Genomic DNA, 17843 nt, shown 5'->3' with positions numbered 1-17843 from the left:
AGAAACCCACAGCCACTGAACTGTTCAGTGCTGGAACTCAGGTTTTGAAAGGGACACAAACAAACTAGATGCCACCAGAAAGGTACTAGCAGGTTGGGGAAAGACACAGTCTCCTTGTTACACTGAGTACCACTGAAGAAAGTGAATGCTTGAACCTGAGAGAGAGAGAACTCAGGGAGATAGGACAGATCACTCAGAATATATGAATCACTGACCTGTGCAACAGGGAGGTTTGTTCTGTGTGGTTCTAAAGGGGGAAAATTAGGAAGTTACAAGCAACTTGTATGGAAGTTACAAGGAGGGAGACTTCAGGTCAACACAAAGAAAAATCTTTCCAACCATGAGGGGTATCCACAAATAGAATGGGCTATTTCAGGAAGTGTTTAAGCCAAGGCTAGACAAATATCTGTTGGTGACGCTAGAGATAGAACTTCTGCATAAGGTGGGAGGATGGACTAAATGTCTAAATTTCCTCCCAACTCTTAGAATAAGCGTGATCACAAGTGGCAATAAGTAGTTTACCTGGCAGAGGGAAATGTTTTCATAAGGCTTTGCCTGGGCGTGTAAGTGAGCCTTAGCTTCTCGTTTATCACCATGCACAAGTAGGATTGGTTTCTTCCTGAAAAAAGATCAGAAGTATTTCAAATATATCATTCATGAAGCTGGACTCTTGCCTAGTTACGGAATGCTAGCTTCCTTACCACCTGCCACTTGCTTCTGGCCTTTGTGGTGACTGAGTATGGGGCTTAACATGAAGTAGGAATCAGTTAATATTTGTTCACTGGTTACCTTTACAGTGGAGCCACATGGCCGGCTCCTGAAGCTCTGCTGAGACACAGAGAGGTTTGACTCATGAAAATCCTTGAATAATTATCTTATCCAAAAGGGCACACAGGTAGCTCTGTGTCAATATATTTAAGTTCAAACAGATTAAAGATATACAATTACCGTACAGTATGATTTTTTTTTCTTTTCCTTCTTTTGGTCCAAGCGGTGGATTCATTTTACACTGCTCCTATATTCACCAAGCCCCTAACATGTGCTATATACTGAGCTAGACTCAGGATCCAACAGCAAACAGACCTAGACCCATCACACAATGAAGACTGGTTAATAGATGGTTAGATTTCAATGAAACAGAGTCTAAGGTACATTGAAAATGCTGTGTTTTTGAATTCTAAAGACAACATAAAAACACTCTTAAGGAATATATTAAAAAGGCTTTTTAAGGGATCCTTGATCTTCTCCAGTTAATTCAAAGTGAGACAATTCTTAAAAAATCAATATATCTTTATAAGCTCTCCCAACACAACAGAAATTAGATTTTTCTCCAACAAGCAATAGAGCAAGATAAACAACTGTAGCTACTTCCCCATTTATCAATCACACTGCAGGATGATTCTCTACCTAATACGTGAAGCGACAACGCTCAACCAGAAAGAAACATCATAGAAAATGCACTTCTTGTACTAATGCCCAACACCTTTATTCTAATGTGACAGGGAAAACAACAACAACAACAACAACTATGAAACATACATTCCTAATTTTTTTTCCTAGTTGGAAAAAAATTTTACAACTAGAAAAACAGTATAGAGAATAATGTAAGAAACATTTATGCATTCATCACCTGGAAACAAGAAATATTATCAAATTAGGTCGTCTTGAAAAATAAAAGATTAAACATTACTGATATAAGTTGATGTCCTCATTAATTCCTTCAAATTTATTGATTCTATGAATTATTACAAAAAGGCAGCATCTGAACCTAGATAATGAGGTATAAACCCTTATAATCTGAATTTTTCTATGTACAAATTCTGGATGTTACCTAAACTTGCCTTTTAGGTCATTCTTTATCCTTACAATGCTCTTGACAACTTTCCCAAGATGCATTCAGCAATAAAAGGATGGAGGGAAAGGGAGGACAACTCTTCTGTCCCTTGACTTTAGTTACTCAGAATCCAAAGGATGACACTGTATTAGTTTGCTAGGGCTGTTGTAAATCAGTCACACCACAAACTGGACAGCTTAAAAAACAGAAATTTGTGGTCTCACAGTTCTGGAGGCCAGACATCCAAGACCAAAGGTGTTGGCATGGCTGGTTCCTTTTGCGTATTGTGAGGGAGAATCTGTTCTATGTCATTCTCTTAGCTTCTGAGGTGTTCCTTAGTTTGTAGATGGCATTCTCCTGGTATTTTCACATAGTCTTCTCCCTGTGTCCAAATTTCCCTTTTGTAATACTGCCCACCCTAACTAGATGGCATTCTCCCTGTGTCTTCACATAGTCTTTTGTGTCCAAATTTCCCCTTTTTGTAATACTGCCTACCCTAATGACCTCCTTTTAACTTGATTACCTTTGTAAAGCCCCTATCTCCAAATCAGATCACATTCTGAGGTAGTAGGGCTTAGGACTCTAACAGATCTTTTTTTGGGTGAGACATTTCAACCTATAACAGATTCAACCCATAAGACAGGCATTGTAGTCTATGCTTTGCACTTTAAAGGGGTGACAATTTGATTTCAAGGTCTTGGAGAAACAAAGGAAGGAAGAACACACAGCGACAATGCAACACGCAGGGACACTTACTACCAGGAGAAGCCTGCAGCAGAGACTGCTCATTACCTCCAGATATCCACTCTCCCTTTCTTTCCTATCAAAACCCCGATTTTATTCAGGATGAGGTGTGCTCAGCTAAAAGACTACATTTCCAGCCTCTTTTAAAGCTGGCTATCCTCATGCACCTGAGCTCTGCTCAACTGAAGTAGAAGCAGGTATTGTGTGAGACTTCCAGAAAAGCTGCTCAGAGATGCACAGCTAGGACATGGGCTCTGTCAGCCTTCTTCCCATTTCTCTTCCTGCCACCCGGAACACAGATGAGTGAGCTGGAGCTTTAGTTGCCATCCTGGACCACAAGGTCATTCTGAAGACCATATCATACAAGAAAGAGTAGTTACGTCCCTGAGAACCATGGTGTCCCCAATTGAGACCATAAATGTCTACCATCTGGACTTCTTAGGATAGAAAAATTAATTTCTGTCTTGTTTATGCCACTTTTATTTTGTGTTTTCTGTTACATGCAGCTGAAACTAATCCTATGTGCTATGGTCAAATATAAGCCCCCAAATGCTGAAGCTGCTTGGGAAATTTCAACAGCATTTTATCTACTGTTAATGACAAAGGTTTCCATAATCTGATGTCCTAAATGCAGCAAGGATTTTGCGGACCCTGACAATCATTTTTTTCTTGTGTATTTCTCCATCCTACTTGCTGTTATGAGATTGTGCCACATAAATGTGTTAGAGACAGGGATCAGGTGGGCACGTCATTACTTGATTTGTATTGCCTAACCCAAGGCTGATAAACTGCAGAAGACAGAACTGAAAGTCCATCACCCCCACAGCCTGAATCAGGGAAGGTACTATGTATGACCCCCTTTCTTAACTCCTGATCTGCAGGAAGAATCACTTGAGAAACAAAAAGAGACCCTCAAAAAAGAATAGCACTGATGTGTGAAGTGAAGCATGGCTTGCTGACTACGTGCTGGCAGCTTATAGGTCTAGAAAGCACGTGGAGATGATCTTTTCCTTCATATTAATATGGATATAAAGTTCTATTATTTGAGTTGGAATTTGTTCTTACGTACCTCTGGACAGAGCATAGAGAAAAGTGCTAAAACCTGTAAAAAGAATGTGGATGATTAAATAGATCAAAAATGCTGTTTTCTCAATATAACAATGTCTGTATGATTTTAATGGCTTCAAAAGAAACATTCAAAAAAGATGGTGGCTTTTGCCTGAGAAACACAAATCTTGCGTTTCAAAGCCCCATTACAGTTTATGGTGTCATCTTTCATCCTGTGGAACTCACCTGAACTCTGGTGGATACTGTTTTACGAGCCAGTCCACATCAAAGCAGTAGTTAAACTAGACAGGGGAAAAGAAAAGTAACTAAGCCACTGGTAATTCTGCCAAGCAGTTTATAAGGAGAACAGTTTAGTTACTAAATGGAAAGAAACTCTAAAATAATGATATACTACACATATTATTTGTAAACCTGGACAGTTATGCTGAAATACTCGTAAATATACCTAAAATTTGTCTTGAAGAGAATACATGGTTAAAGGAACCTGAATAAATGGAACCAAATGCACAAGAAAACGGGTTCTAAGGAAACTGTGTCCTTATGATTTGGCAGCATTTGTGCTTGTCAATAGGGTGTTACTACCTTATTTCTAACAGCCCTGAGATTAATTTAAATAAAGGAGCTTATCAATTTATCCCTGTCCCCCAGGTGATTATAAGCACAGGTACATGAGATAGAGATCCCAGGACTTTTAGGAAAAAACATTTCCTTTTGCTCAAACTTATTTGCCAGCTTTGTATGCAGCATCTGGGACTAGACGTTATAGCAATTATATCTTGACCACAAGTTCTGTACTGGACTTAGCCAAGGGGGCTCCTCCCCACACCTGCATAATCCTAGGCATAGTAACTCAATCTAGCCAAGAGAGCATACGCAAGTGCACCGCACCTCCCTCTGGAGACCAGGACTTTCCAGCCAAGCCATGAAGGGCACAGAAAGCTTTGCTTCTTCAGGGACATGGCCCTTTTTTCTATTTACCTAAGAATGTGGAGCATTAATGTGATTTATCACCACAAAGGGACCAGCTTTGTCATCAAACATGCAGAAGTACCCATAAATTCTACTTGCTCCTTTCTGGTAGGTACAGGGAATTTCATATTTTAGAAATATTTCATAGATAATAGAAACTTGACTCAGCCTTCACCGCTCTACCCACACTTCCCCAGGGGGTTGCACCAGAGTCCCAAGAAATTATCAGTGTCCCACAAAGAAGTCCTTTAGATTGGAAAGTCCATAGTGACTTTCTGGTCGCCTGAGTCAGATGCTCCGTGAATGGTGACACCCACATTTGATGGCCATGGATCCCACAACTGTGGCAACTGGTGCCAGCCTCCAAGATATAAGCCATCTCAGGGACCCTGAACAGGACTGAGACACAGGTCTCCACCTGTCATATTTTCTTAGGGAATTGTTTGTCTCCTTTAGCCTTAAGAAAAAAAAAAAAAACAATTTAACCATAAAACTCACCTGAGCTGAAGAAACAAGTGTCCCAAATAGAGGAGATAAAATATCTGAGAAGACAAAACATATAAATCCAATTCACACTCAGATTAAAAAAGTCCTCTAGTCATATCACAACTAACCTAAGTCACTAACAACCAAGATTTAGCTCAGAAAACAGTAAACTGCAAAGTTACTACCAAGCTAGACTCTAAATTAATTTCATAAAATTCAAGAAAAAATTTCCCTATGCTATTTAATGATATTTATTATATATTCTTCTGCAAAACAAAAATCTACAACTTCAGTACTCTGACTAGTCAATTTTAGAAACTGTCAATGCAGATAATAATGACACATGTTCCTTCCAGATCTCTGAATTGTTACCTCCTTCAAGTACTCACTCTAGGCCCTCTCCAGGAAACCTCCCAACCCAGGACTAGCGAGACGATTCCCCTCTGGGGCCTGAGAGCACCTGCTTCCTGGGAACAAAAGAGCAGAGGTACCCACAACTCCAAACTCCCATTCCTGGTGTTCCTGGTCATCTCTAAGAAGGTCCTACTTAGCGCCCACTCGAGCTTTACTTTAGATAGGTTGGAGGGCTCACTTGTCATCACTACAACATGAGAAGAAGCATATGATCATCAGGAGCTTCAACTATCACAGCCATACCTGTACAGGACCTATTAGGTGCCAGGCACCGCTCTCAGCACTTCCCATGCATTAACTCTTATTCCTCACAGTCTTTCTCTGAGGAGGGTTTGTAATTCCTGTTTTGTAGATGAGCAGAGTCTCCTTAGGAGGCTGCATGTGGCTACACAGCCAGAAAGGAGCAGGGTCGGGCTCTGAACCCAGGATGATTGGCTCCAGCACCGCTGTTCCTACCCGCTAAACTGCCTGTGAGTGAGCTTATTCATTTATGACAGATATTTACTGAGTGCCTGTCTTCCAGACAGTGAATTAGATGCTGGGGTACAAAGATCTTAAAAGAACAAAAAAATACTCTTAAGTAAGTTCCTACCTTATTGGGAGAGTTGCACAATTAAGAGATAAACTGCAATATGAATACATTCTTCCATTTTGTCCTCATTAGCATCTACTTTCCTAGATTTTACCCATCTTTCAAGGGGATGGATTCTGGTGCCAGAATGCCTGGATTCAAATCCTAGCTCTACCACTTATCTTTGGCAGGTTATTTAACTTTTCTAAACTGTGGATCTGTAACCTATTCAGGGAGGAGAACTATAACTTCTACTCATAAGGCTGTTGAGAGAATTAAAGGAAAAAATATATGTAAGAGCTCCTACAATAATATTACCTCCCCTTCCTCAATATCTTGGGGCTAGCAGCCAGTCTTCATCATTTTATTATATTCAGCAAAACTTTGCATAGTTCTCTATTTCCTGTGTCAATCTCTCTCAAACAAAATAAAAACACAACTATCTTATATTTCTTCAAAGTACTTAGATAAGAGATTCTCAGAAAACTCATAGAATTGAACTCTCTATAGTATGGAATTAAATGCACCAACATTTATACATCACACACAAGAAATAGTTATATTTTTGATATGTAAAATGACAATGAACATAACCTATTTTTGAATATGGGCCAGAAAAAAGGTTATTCTGAAATAAGAGTAAACAATGTTTGTTGTATCTGCCATGTGAATATATTGTGCTGGTCACTTGATGTATTTGCTTCCATTTTTCTGAATCTGCAGTTTAAAGATGAGTAAATTGAAATTCAGAAAATGTTTGGTCTTGTGTTAACAATTCATACAGCAAATGAGAGGTGAGGATGGGAATCTCTGATTCTAGAGCTGCTGTTCTCCCTGGAGAACAGAAAAGAAACCAAAGTCCATCTTTTGATTGTACTTCAAAAAGTTTGTGGAAAAAGAGAATTAAAAGATAGTATGAATCTTTCCACGAACTTTATGCAGTGCCTTCACACTTGCCCTCCAGCTCCCCACCCCCCCTTTTTTTTTTTTTTTTGCTTCTTCACCAGGAACCAAAACTAGGCTTTCATACGCTGGTTCTCAAACTTGATTGGGCATTAGAATCCCATGAAGGGCTCTTTGAAACACAGATTGCAGAGTATGATCCAGTGAAACTGGGGTGGAGCCTGAGAATTTGCATTTTTAACAAGTTCCACACATGCTGATGCTGCTGGCCATAGGACTACGGAGAACTACTGCTGTCAAGTATTTGCTACTTTGTTAATAAAGTGTTACTGATCAAGCTCAACCTTTAACTTAAAAATTAAATAATTCTAAACACTGTGCTAATTTGACAAGGGGTTGAGCTAAAGGGTTTTGAGAAACACCCTCTGATTGCCTGGCCAATGCAAACTTTGCTGTCAAACTAGTGCACTTGTTTGTCAAAAAGAATTTTTTTCTCTCAGAGTAGTTAAGACCACAAAGAAGGGTTCTTGGAGATTATCTGGGCTGCCTTCCTTGCTTTACCAAGGCGGACACTCAAGTGCCATTACCCAGCTCCTTGACACCCAGCACCTTCTTACCCTTGATGTGGAGGGCTCCAGAGTTATACTTCAGCTTAATTCCTGAGACTCTAGTGAGGTAAAATCGGAAGTGGTTCCCTTTATTCAACATGTCCCAAATGTCCTGGCCTTCTCCTGATGTCTCGTACTCGTCTTCCTCCTCCACTTTGAGCCTGTGGCTGGCAGGAGGGTCAGGATTTCCAGCTCTTTGGGCAGAACAGTCTCCGAAAGAGGAGATGTCTTTCTCCTCCTTGACCACCACTTTCTCAGTCCTCTTTTGCTGCATTTCTGGTTGCAGCTCATCATCACTGCTGGAGAGACACCAACCCAGGTCATCCTGGGAACCCCCTTTCTGCTTTTTGGGAGATGAGACTGAATCTGTACTGCTGAACTGCACAGGTGAGATTTTCCTTCTGTATGCGGCTTTTCGGGCCTCGGAACAGGTATACCTGGGCTCACTAGCTGCTCCTTGCCCAGCATGGATGAGAGAAGAGGTAGATGGCTTGTCCAGTTTTAGCTTTTCATCCTCACTTTCATCACTACTGGATATCGTCCACCTCCCATAATTGCCTTCCTGAGACATTATACCTCTGGAATGAAAGATGGAAATATTATTAGTTTCCATTCACCAGGCCATTGGCAAAATAACTTTATTGCTCTCAAATTCCCTGTCAGATGAGCCTCTGCAACACATAACAGCACTTTTGACACTTTTCAGAGGCTGAGCCAAATAACTAACATCGGTTGCTTTGTACTTGTTCATAGACATATTACCAAAATTACTATGAGAATTTGACAAATTAACAACAAAAATTCTGGTCACCTTCTCCTCCCCTTCTTTTGTCTTCCAGTCTAGAAAGATGCCCTAGAAAGGGGGTTGAAGCCAAACTCCAAAACAAAACTGTTCGTTCTTCACCCTGACGCTTCCAGTAGGTGGTTGGGGTTAAGACCAATTTTAAGGCATTTCAAGAGTAATTCTGACTATGCTCTAATTTTTAAGGTCAAATTGAAATTTACAAATCCACCCTTAACCCAAGCACAGGCACCTGCAGGACTTCAGTGATTATGTATGTCTTACTTCCCCAAAGATAAGCCACTTATAAAGTCTTCAAGACTAGTGCCAAATGACCACTTCCGTATGTACATTAAAAGTACTTTCACGAAGACATGCAGAGAAAGAACTTGTACTGAAGCAAAAACACTTCTGTTTTCTAAACCACACATTTAGTCTAATTTCCACTTTCTTTCTCTCAGAAGAGGAAAATATATGAAACAGATACTTTTGGTTTTACCTACAAAATGTCAATGCAGATAGCTAAATAAAAGTTCCTTAATGAGATACTTTTAACATTTTAGTACAAGACCCAGAGGAAAATTACAAAACTCAAGAGTCTGCTCAGATTGATAGAGCATCTTTACATTTTTGCTTTTTTACAGTGAGCAGGATGCATTATGAGTAGGGTAAACCAAGACAAAGGCACTTTGTTCACCAGAACTACATTCTGTTTTAAAAAACTAAAAAAGCTTGATTCTATGTCAAAGGATTTACACATGAATACACATGCATATGTTTCAAGCTTAAAAACTATTTTTAAGGTATCTTTCACTTTTCACAATTTCTCATTTACCTGACTTTTTCAATTAATTACCAGTCAAGCGGACAAGGTTTCCTCTGTAAATTACACATTTCAAGGAGCTTTTATGCACAGTGCACAGAGACGATAATTCTTCATGGCTCAAGGTCACTATTACCACTACCTGGCATTGACACTATTTTATAGCCAAAGCCCTAAGGACTACAGAGATGGATGGGGCCACTTCGCTCCTGTAATAGTGACCCTAGACTTTATCTAGGTCTTTTGAGCATTTGTATCTGCTTTCTAAAAGTTTTCTGTTAATTTTTACTGTGTCCAGCCCACTTCATTAGAAGTCCTAGTGTAGGTAACAAAGCTTGTTAGAATTGTATTGTTACAGTTAAGAGAGCCTGAGTGCCTGGTTTTTCTCCATGAGATTCAGACTCTTTACTACTTAACAACCACTTAAGCACCTCAGGTGTTTTTTTTGTTTTTTTTTTTAAACTTAGGTTTACTCCAGTGTTCTAGACTCTAGAGGTTGCTGGACAGAGGTATTTAAGCTGTCACGATTCATTCTGAAGGAACTATTTTAATGGCTACAATGTTATGACTTCAAGAAATCATTTAAGAACAAAAGAACCACCTGAGGAAAAACTACTGTACTCTGAATGTTAGCTCTAGTTTCCTTTGAATTCTAAAACAGCTCTAACTCAACGCACTTAGTAACAGAATCTCCAATTAAGAGCTCTCAGGCTGTTCTCTTTAGATTTCTTATTGTAAAACAAATAGTGGGTCTCAGTTTTTAGTGAGAAAGGGGTCAGCTTACAGTCAGACAAGAAGTCATCTGCAGAATCTTAGGTTATCATCTCTTCCCCAGGTGCATAATGAATACTGTAGCCTATAATTACATATAAACAACATGGAATTCCAAAACTTAGAACTCTATATAGAAGATCTTTTGAACTATTTAGAGAATTTCTAAGGTTTTCACTTTTATCATTATCTACATTTTCTAGAACCACATGGGGGTGGGATTCCCTCTAGCAAACTATGAGTGGATAAAAAAAGCTCTGAAAAACAGACTTTTTTTGATCCTGCTCTACACATTAAGTTTTGGACCGGCTGATATTTAAATGTACGCCTTAGAGTTGTTTACCAATCAAAGGCAAATAACTCTTGGCAATATGCTAATAAAATAGTGTCCATCATTAATTCCAGCAGGTTACCGACCTCTTTATGAAATCAAGGCACTTAGCCTGTTGTAGAGGAGCTGCTGGGCAGGCACCAAGATCAATCAGGAACCGACTTTTAGTTTGGAGAACTATATCTGGTCACCAGTATGAAAATTTTACTTCTTTCTCATATAGGGCCAGGTTCCCAGTATTCCAGAGCACTTTTGTAATTAAGCATTTTACACGTACAGAATTCAAGAGCTTCCTTCAACTGTCTATCGTCTGTCTTCCGTGGGCTGCGCCTGGTACAGCACAAGTCTAACGTCAGTTTTTGTAAATGGTGCTGAAAGAATTAGAGAATTACAATACAGGTGGACCGATTCTGAGGCCAGGCATTCAATCAGGACAGCAAAACGGAGGTGACTGGAACCTGACATTAATTAACATCGCATTATGAAAGTATCACCTTTTCCTATTCCAATCCAATCTCCCTGTTTAAATCAAGGAGAAAGTTGTAGTGTTGTAGTAACGCTTTTAATCTTGCTTCTGAACAAACAGCAAGCTTTGCGCTTTTCTGCAAACACCAGTAACTTTTATTTACCATCAAAGGAAGGTATCTTATGGCTCCCCCATATTTACAACAGCAAAATGAAGTTTACCTTTAAAAGACAGTGTTTATGTAAAAGAGTGAATTCAAATAAAAATATTAATAGTATATGTATTAGAAGAATAAAACAAAACCGGGGAGGCAGGTGAGTGAAATTTAGCAAACGCTGCCCTAAGAGGATGAAAATCTAAAGAAATTCTCCCACCAAATGCCAGCTCAGAATCTTGTTAGAGCTTTTATTAAGGACTTTAAAAAATGCTGTGGATGCAAAAGTATACTCCTTTTAAAGCAGTGCTTCCTTGGCCCAGCCCATGGCTCACCTGGGAGAGTGTGGTGCTGATAACACCAAGGCCACAGGTTCAGATCCCCATATAGGGATGGCTGGTTAGCTCAATTGGGAGAGCGTGGTGCTGACAACACCAAGTCAAGGGTTAAGATCCCCTAACTGGTCGTCTTTAAAAAAACAAAAAACAAAAAAATGTAGTGCTTCTTTTACCTCCACCATTCCAGACCTAGCTGGGCATTTCTATCACACCTCTGGCTGCTCCTTCTCAGAGCCTGAAAACTATCAGGTGAGCCTGGGAGCTGCGCTCCTCAATTGAGGCCCTGGGTGGCCAGTAGTTGGCAAACATGAGCTCCAATTTCAAACCCAGTCATTATGTGGTAAATGAGCACCTGGGCAGGTTAGTTAACTGCTGGGCCTCAGTTTCCTCATCTGTAAAATGGGTGCCATGCTTCCCTCCTTGATTTTATTAATTCATTAAACACTTACTGAGCAGCTACTACGCACCAAGCACTAGGAATAAGGAGTTAATACACAAACAATTTCTGCCTTAGAAGAGCTTAATTTCAGGGTGGAAGAGACAAACGAACACACACAAAAAAAAGCCAAGATGACCATAGACATTCATTACATTGTACAGGTATGAGACAGAAAAATGGATGCCCTTACCTTGGAATACTCTCCGAAGTAACATTTAAGTAGGACCTGAAGGATGAAAAGGAACCAACCTGCTAAAAGATGGGATGGAGGGCACTCCTGACAGAGGGAACCCAACCTGCAAAGGCAAGAGGTGGAAACGAGGTCAGAGTAACTGCAAGAGCAGACAGAAGGACTTAAGCAAGACAGGCAGTGGTCCAGGCTGAAGGAGGTGGGGAGAGAAGCAGAGCGTGTTAAAAACACCAGATTTTATTCTAAGAACAATGGGGCCCCACCGAGAGCTTTTAGCAAGAAGGGCAGTACCGCGGTCAGCTTTGGTTTACTTTAAAATATTACGTCCGCTGCAATTCTGTGTGGAGAATGGTTTGAAGGGACACAGAAGTCGAAGTGAGGAGGCCCCTGCAGGGGCTCGAGGAGATGCTGAAGGCGGCGAGCACGGAGTGAAGCGGGCCGATTCGGGGAACGCTGAGGAAGTGGTGACAGCTGCTAACGTTTCCTCGCGCTCACCTGGGGCCAGGCACAAGTCGAAGCTCCTTACCGGTATAAACTCATTTCACCCTCCCGATAACCCTGTACTATGTACCACGACCCACCTGTGGGGAGGGTGGGCACAGAAAGGTTAAGTGCCCGGCATGCGGTGCGCGCTCGCCGTGCGCTGCCCGGGACACCCACCTGTTCAGAGGCGACGCCGGAACAAGAACCGAGGTGAGGCCCCCCCAACGCACTCTCAGGACACGCGCCCCTGAGAGGTGCTGTCACTGGAGGGACCCTGCCCCGTGTCTTCCCCGGCGGCGCCGCTTCCCTCGCGGGCCGCCTGTCGCCCTGCGGGGCACTGGTGAATTCGCCGGACCCCAGCGGCCCGCGCACGCCACCAGGCCGGGGTCAGGATCGCCGGCCCGGCCGAAGCCCGCGACAAAGCGCGCGGAGGACGCGCCTGCATCGACAGCTGCGGCTCACGTACCTGAGGCCGCAGAGCCCACCGCCACCCGGGCATCCGCTCGCCCGCGCCTGCGCACGGTTCAAACCCTCCGGCCGCGGCGCGCGCCTCGAGGCCCTGCCCCTTCCCCTTCCGGGAAGCCCGCCCCCGGGTCCCAAAGACCGCCGGATCCAGAGGGGCTGCCGGGCGCTGCTTCGGGAGGGAGCAGAGGGGGGACCTGGCTCTCCCTAGCTCTCGGCTCGCCTCCTGGCGACTTCTAGAAAAGGGAGAGAGAAATGCAAAAGTGTTCCCTAGCTCCTCTCAGTTAATTAGCAAAACTCACCCCCTTTACAGGGATTCCGATGGGTTCAGACTCCCAGGGCTCGAGGCAGGGGTGTTTATTTCAAGGATAAAGAGGACGAACTGCGGACTGGGAGCCCCGTGTCCTGGGAGGAGCGGGCTCGTCTGGGGCGCAGACTGTACAACCTGTTGTGAAATAAGCACTTAGGAGTCCCATCAGTCTCAACCTCCAGTGTCTGTTTCTAAGGTGACCCCGGTGTGTGTTCTTTTTAACCCTACTGATTGGCCAAGAGAGAGGGCTGAAATAAATTCGTTTGCAAAACGGAACTCCCCCTATATTCCTCGCCCTTAGTAAAGATGTTCGCTGTGGAATTTGGGCTCGATGGGGTTTATGCCGTTTACTCTTGGAGTCTCTTGCAGACCAGGCATCTCTCCCAGAGGACTGAATGAGATAAATTTGTGTAAACGTCCTAACGGCTCATCTCGTTCGCTCATTGAAGGTCTGCTTTGTGCCAGGCACAGGGCTAAGTGCTGGGGTTACCGGAGGGCAGAACAGACATCGTAGCTGCCCTGAGAGCTCGACCCCAGTGACTTGACGATCTGAACGTGAATCCTGGACTTGGCTCGTTTGGTTTTTGTTTTGTTCACACTCCTTTTGTGTCTTACAACGTCTAGCATAGTGCCATAGGTCAAAATGGTCAAAAGTAACTTATTGCAAGGAGGGGGGAGAGAATGAAAGAAATCACGAACTAGGACACATCGAGACAGCACCTAAGTGCGCGGGATCCCCAGCGGCTGGCGGGAGTCACCCGAGGCGGTTCCAAGGGAACGTTAGTAAACAAAGTCTCCAGCCAATAGCACTGCGGGATCAACGCCAGTGGCTCGCGGGCCGTCCAATGGGAGGAGACGTTGGAGTTGCACGCCAAGTTCTGCTTCCCGATCGCCGGTGGGCGCGGCCGCGGTGGGTGGCGTTGGGCTCTGGACCCTCGGCTCGTGAGTTAGGAATTTCGGACTCGGTGGTGGCTGTGGCGATGTTTTTCGCCGGGGCCAGGCCGCGGACTTGGGAAGCCAGCCCGTCGGAACAGAGGAAGTGGGGGGAAGTAGGTGTCCGCAGGGCCACTCTGAGTCTGGGACTTGAACTTGGTCCGGTCTGTCACTTCTGTCCCCATGCTTGGTCTGACTCAGCCCGGTTGTACAGGCAAAAGCTGGACTGCCCTTCCAAAGGGTCGTGGTTAATGACTGAGCCCTGGGCTGCAGGGCTTCTGGCTTCGGTCCAGTGTCTTGGCTGCGTTCAAGTTCCTTCTCTTCTATCCCCGCTACGAAATCTTTTAAATTCGAATCTGCATCTGTCTTCCCGCCTTTCAAAGCCAGCCTCTTTTTTTTTTTTTTTTTTTTTAAAGATGACCGGTAAGGGGATCTTAACCCTTAGCTTGGTGTTGTCTGCACCACGCTCACTCAGCGAGCTAACCCGCCATCCCTATATAGGGATCCGAACCCGCGGCCTTGGTGTTATCAGCACCACTCTCTCCCGAGTGAGCAACGGTTAAATCGTTTGCACTTTTTTGGGAGGGGGGGTAGATTTTAGCCCATCACTAAGACTACTTGAAAAGTAAAATTAGGAATAAATTCCGTTTCTAATCCCTACTGCTGGGCTGAATTTTAGATTTATTAAAATAAATAAATTTAGATTTATTTAATAAAAATTAGTAATGAAAATAACAAATAGTTTGTCTTGTTGACTAAACATATTTAATGTTCTTTAGGTATTTAAAGCATGTGATGAAGATAACAAAGGCTATCTCAGCAGAGAGGACTTTAAAGTTGCTGTTGTAATGCTGTTTGGGTACAAGCCCTCCAAGGTAGCGTTTTCTTTATGTATTTGGGCATGCGGTAGACAATCCAATAGTGAATGGCTCCTAAGAAAAGTGCAGAGGGCTAGTTTAGGATGTTTATAAAGCAAATCGCTACTTTATAAGCAATTTCAGAGATGTGTTCAGTGCTGAATTTTACTTTCTAAGAACCCAACCCAGGGAAAATTAGAAGTCAGTCTCACTACTAGGCTAATAATTGTAATTATGAGCTGCTAGAGAGGTGTCCAGAGGGAAGGCTGGAGGGGCTGTTGGTAACAGGAATTCACATAGGAGGTGACTCATACAATCTCTCAGATTTTTTTGCTTTGTTTAAATTATGAAAGTAATACATTTATATAGTCAAAAAATTAAAACAGTTGAGAAAGGTATAAAGTTGAACATGAAATCCCCTCCCTCCCTACCAGAGTGTCTCAGTCCTCGGGGGTTACCATTACTCACAGTTTCTAGTGTAGCGTTCCAAAATTCCCTACCCATGACAAACATATGAGCCTTCTATTGAAAACATAAGCGGGTGCATGCTATGTCTCCTTTATTTTAATTTGCTTTTCTCACTTACTGTAGATCAGCCTAGAAGCACACACCACTACCACATTTTAAAAAGTAGTTGCATAGTATTCTTTAGCCAGTTTCCTGTTTTTGATTATTTAGATTGTTTCCATTTTTCATTCCTACAAACATTGCTGTAATGAGCATACTTTAATATCTAAATACATACACACACATATATGTCCTTGTGGATGTATGTCTGTGGAATAAATTCTTAGATGTATAATTGCTAGGTCACAGGATAGTTACATGTGAAATTTTGTTGGATATTGCTTTTCAGAAAAGGTTGCACCAGTTCACCAATAGTGAGAGTTGAGCTGAGCCTCAATGAACCTACTGGAGTAGGACAATTTTCCTATTCACTCTGTCTCTTTATGTTGTTCTGCTTGACTGTTACCAACCATGCAAGAAACGATCCCTTCCTTTTAAGCTGCTGCACTGTACTTATCGGAGTCAAAATACTGTTCAGATTCAAGAAATTCAACTGCACCTATCAAGCAAAGAGACCACTCAGTGTTCTGCTTGGAATGCCCACTTCATTAGACCAAACAGCTTGGCAATCAATTATGGCCCACCTGTGCCTCATGAGGGGCTCTACCTTTCTGTCAAATTGCAAGCCCAGCCAAGCCAGGGACCCTGTGATGTCCCACTTCTGCTAGTGTGTTTAAATGCATCACGAATTCACAGTAAATACTTTCTGTTGGTCCAAATAGGTTGCATGAACAGCCCAGCTGGATTCAGGGTGGTTCAACTATTAGGGGTTGCTTAGTTACTGAGGGGCTGGTTACGGAATTCAGGAAAGTAGTCTGGGCTGATTGTTTGAAATTGCAGCTCTCTTGTTAACCTGCAGTCATTTCAGCTGGAATTCCAAAGTGGTTCAGCTAAAAGGACTCAGTCTTTGAAGCATTGTATTTAACCTGGGTTCACCTGGAAAAATATACTTATCACCCTTGAGTCTATTCATTTATTCAGTTTTAATTTTAGAATATAAGTGAGGAATTTAATGACAGGTACAATGGGGTAGTAACATACTGTATGTAACACTCCATGCAATTTAACAGATTTTTACTTTTCATTCTTGGTTGAGGTTTTGAATTTTATTTTTTTATTTTTTTATTTTTATTTTTTCATTTTTATTTTTTGTTTTTTTTTGTTTTGTGACCGGTAAGGGGATCGTAACCCTTGGCTGGTGTCGCCTGCACTGCGCTCAGCCAGTGAGCGCACTGGCCATCCCTATATAGGATTTGAACCCATGGCCTCGGCTCTCCCAGCGCTGCACTCTCCCGAATGAGTCACAGGATCGGCCCTTGAATTTTATTTTTAAGCAAATATTTATCGACTGCAGGTCACTAAATAGTACTAATATATCAAATCACCTATTAACTTATCAGTCATTTGTACAATTAACTTTTATTAAATAAGTGACAATATATACCTTCCATGAAATTTAACAGACTTTTACTTTTATACTAGGTTGAGGTTTGGGGTTTAATTTTTGAATATCGCCTTTGAGCAAATGTAGTATTTACTGACTGCATGTCGTGAAGCAGTAAAGCACTTATTAAATAAGTCACTTATACTCATGCAATTGTTTATACAATGAAATTTATTATGTTCCTGTTTAGTAAAAGGAAAACTTGTTAGTTGCTAGAGATATAAAAATGAAACACAGTCCCTACTTTGAAGCGGTTCACAGTTTAGTGCAGAGAGACTGTTAAAAACCAAGGCAGAAGAGAGACTTTAAGAATAGAAAGTAAAGGGGACAAAGAAGGAGGGCCTAGTGCTAGTGGTAACCATAATAATCTGGGTGTCATTTAAACTAGAGAAGCTAGACTACTCCAGTATGAAGCGTCTAGGAATGCTTTGTGGGTGGTGGGACAGATTATGCCCTGGTGATTGACTGGTGGTGGTGGTAAGGGAGTGGCATGATCACCAGGACTGAAGGGATGGTGATGCTGCTAAGTAAGAGAAAATTTAGAAGGGGTAGGTTCAGGGAAAGTCAGTGAGTTCAGAGTGAGGCACATTGAGTTTGAGGTGGCTATGGGCATTCCAGGTGCATTCACTTCTTAAATACTCTGCTGGGTATGGTGGTGAAAATATGCTCTTAGATTTTACTACCTCCTGTAGATATAGGAATCTGAAATTGGGTGTAAAGTGTAGGGCTGATGATAGATTTGGGACTCCTCAGTTTGTAGGTGATGCTCAAAAGGTGAGAATGGATGGTATTGCCCAAGAAGAGGATGCAGGGTGTGAAGACAGTAGTCTGAGGATAGAACATTAGGGAATACCAATATTTAAAGGTAGGCAGGGGACTACATAAAGAAGATGGCAT

General features: G+C 42.2%; 2 protein-coding genes across 5 annotated transcripts in view; one reads left to right on the top strand and one right to left on the bottom strand.

Moving 5' to 3' along the window:
- TDP1 (tyrosyl-DNA phosphodiesterase 1) overlaps nt 1-12888 on the bottom strand; it is a 92746-nt gene extending 79858 nt beyond the window's left edge. For 2 of the 4 annotated variants that reach the window (XM_063090759.1, XM_063090763.1), the window contains exons 1-6: nt 12551-12871; nt 11891-11996; nt 7607-8175; nt 5114-5157; nt 3872-3927; nt 523-619 (exon numbers count right to left, since the gene is read on the bottom strand). In XM_063090759.1, the coding sequence (XP_062946829.1) occupies nt 523-619; nt 3872-3927; nt 5114-5157; nt 7607-8168 (759 nt within the window). In that variant the 5' untranslated portion in view covers nt 8169-8175; nt 11891-11996; nt 12551-12871. Of the gene's footprint in view, nt 1-522; nt 620-3871; nt 3928-5113; nt 5158-7606; nt 8176-11890; nt 11997-12550 lie in introns of all 4 variants that reach the window. The other 2 variants (XM_063090760.1, XM_063090761.1) reach the window with 2 other exon arrangements.
- Nucleotides 12889-14037: 1149 nt separating this feature from the next.
- The window catches only part of EFCAB11 (EF-hand calcium binding domain 11), a 147174-nt gene continuing 143368 nt past the window's right edge, over nt 14038-17843 (top strand). The window contains exons 1-2 of the mRNA XM_063091785.1: nt 14038-14194; nt 14858-14953. Coding sequence (XP_062947855.1) covers nt 14126-14194; nt 14858-14953 — 165 coding nt within the window. The 5' untranslated portion in view covers nt 14038-14125. The remainder of the gene's footprint in view (nt 14195-14857; nt 14954-17843) is intronic.

Source organism: Cynocephalus volans, chromosome 3 (assembly GCF_027409185.1).
Source record: "Cynocephalus volans isolate mCynVol1 chromosome 3, mCynVol1.pri, whole genome shotgun sequence".
Lineage (NCBI taxonomy): Eukaryota > Metazoa > Chordata > Mammalia > Dermoptera > Cynocephalidae > Cynocephalus > Cynocephalus volans.
The sequence above is the reverse complement of the archived record's forward strand: the minus strand, read 5'-3'. Positions and strand labels throughout refer to the sequence as shown.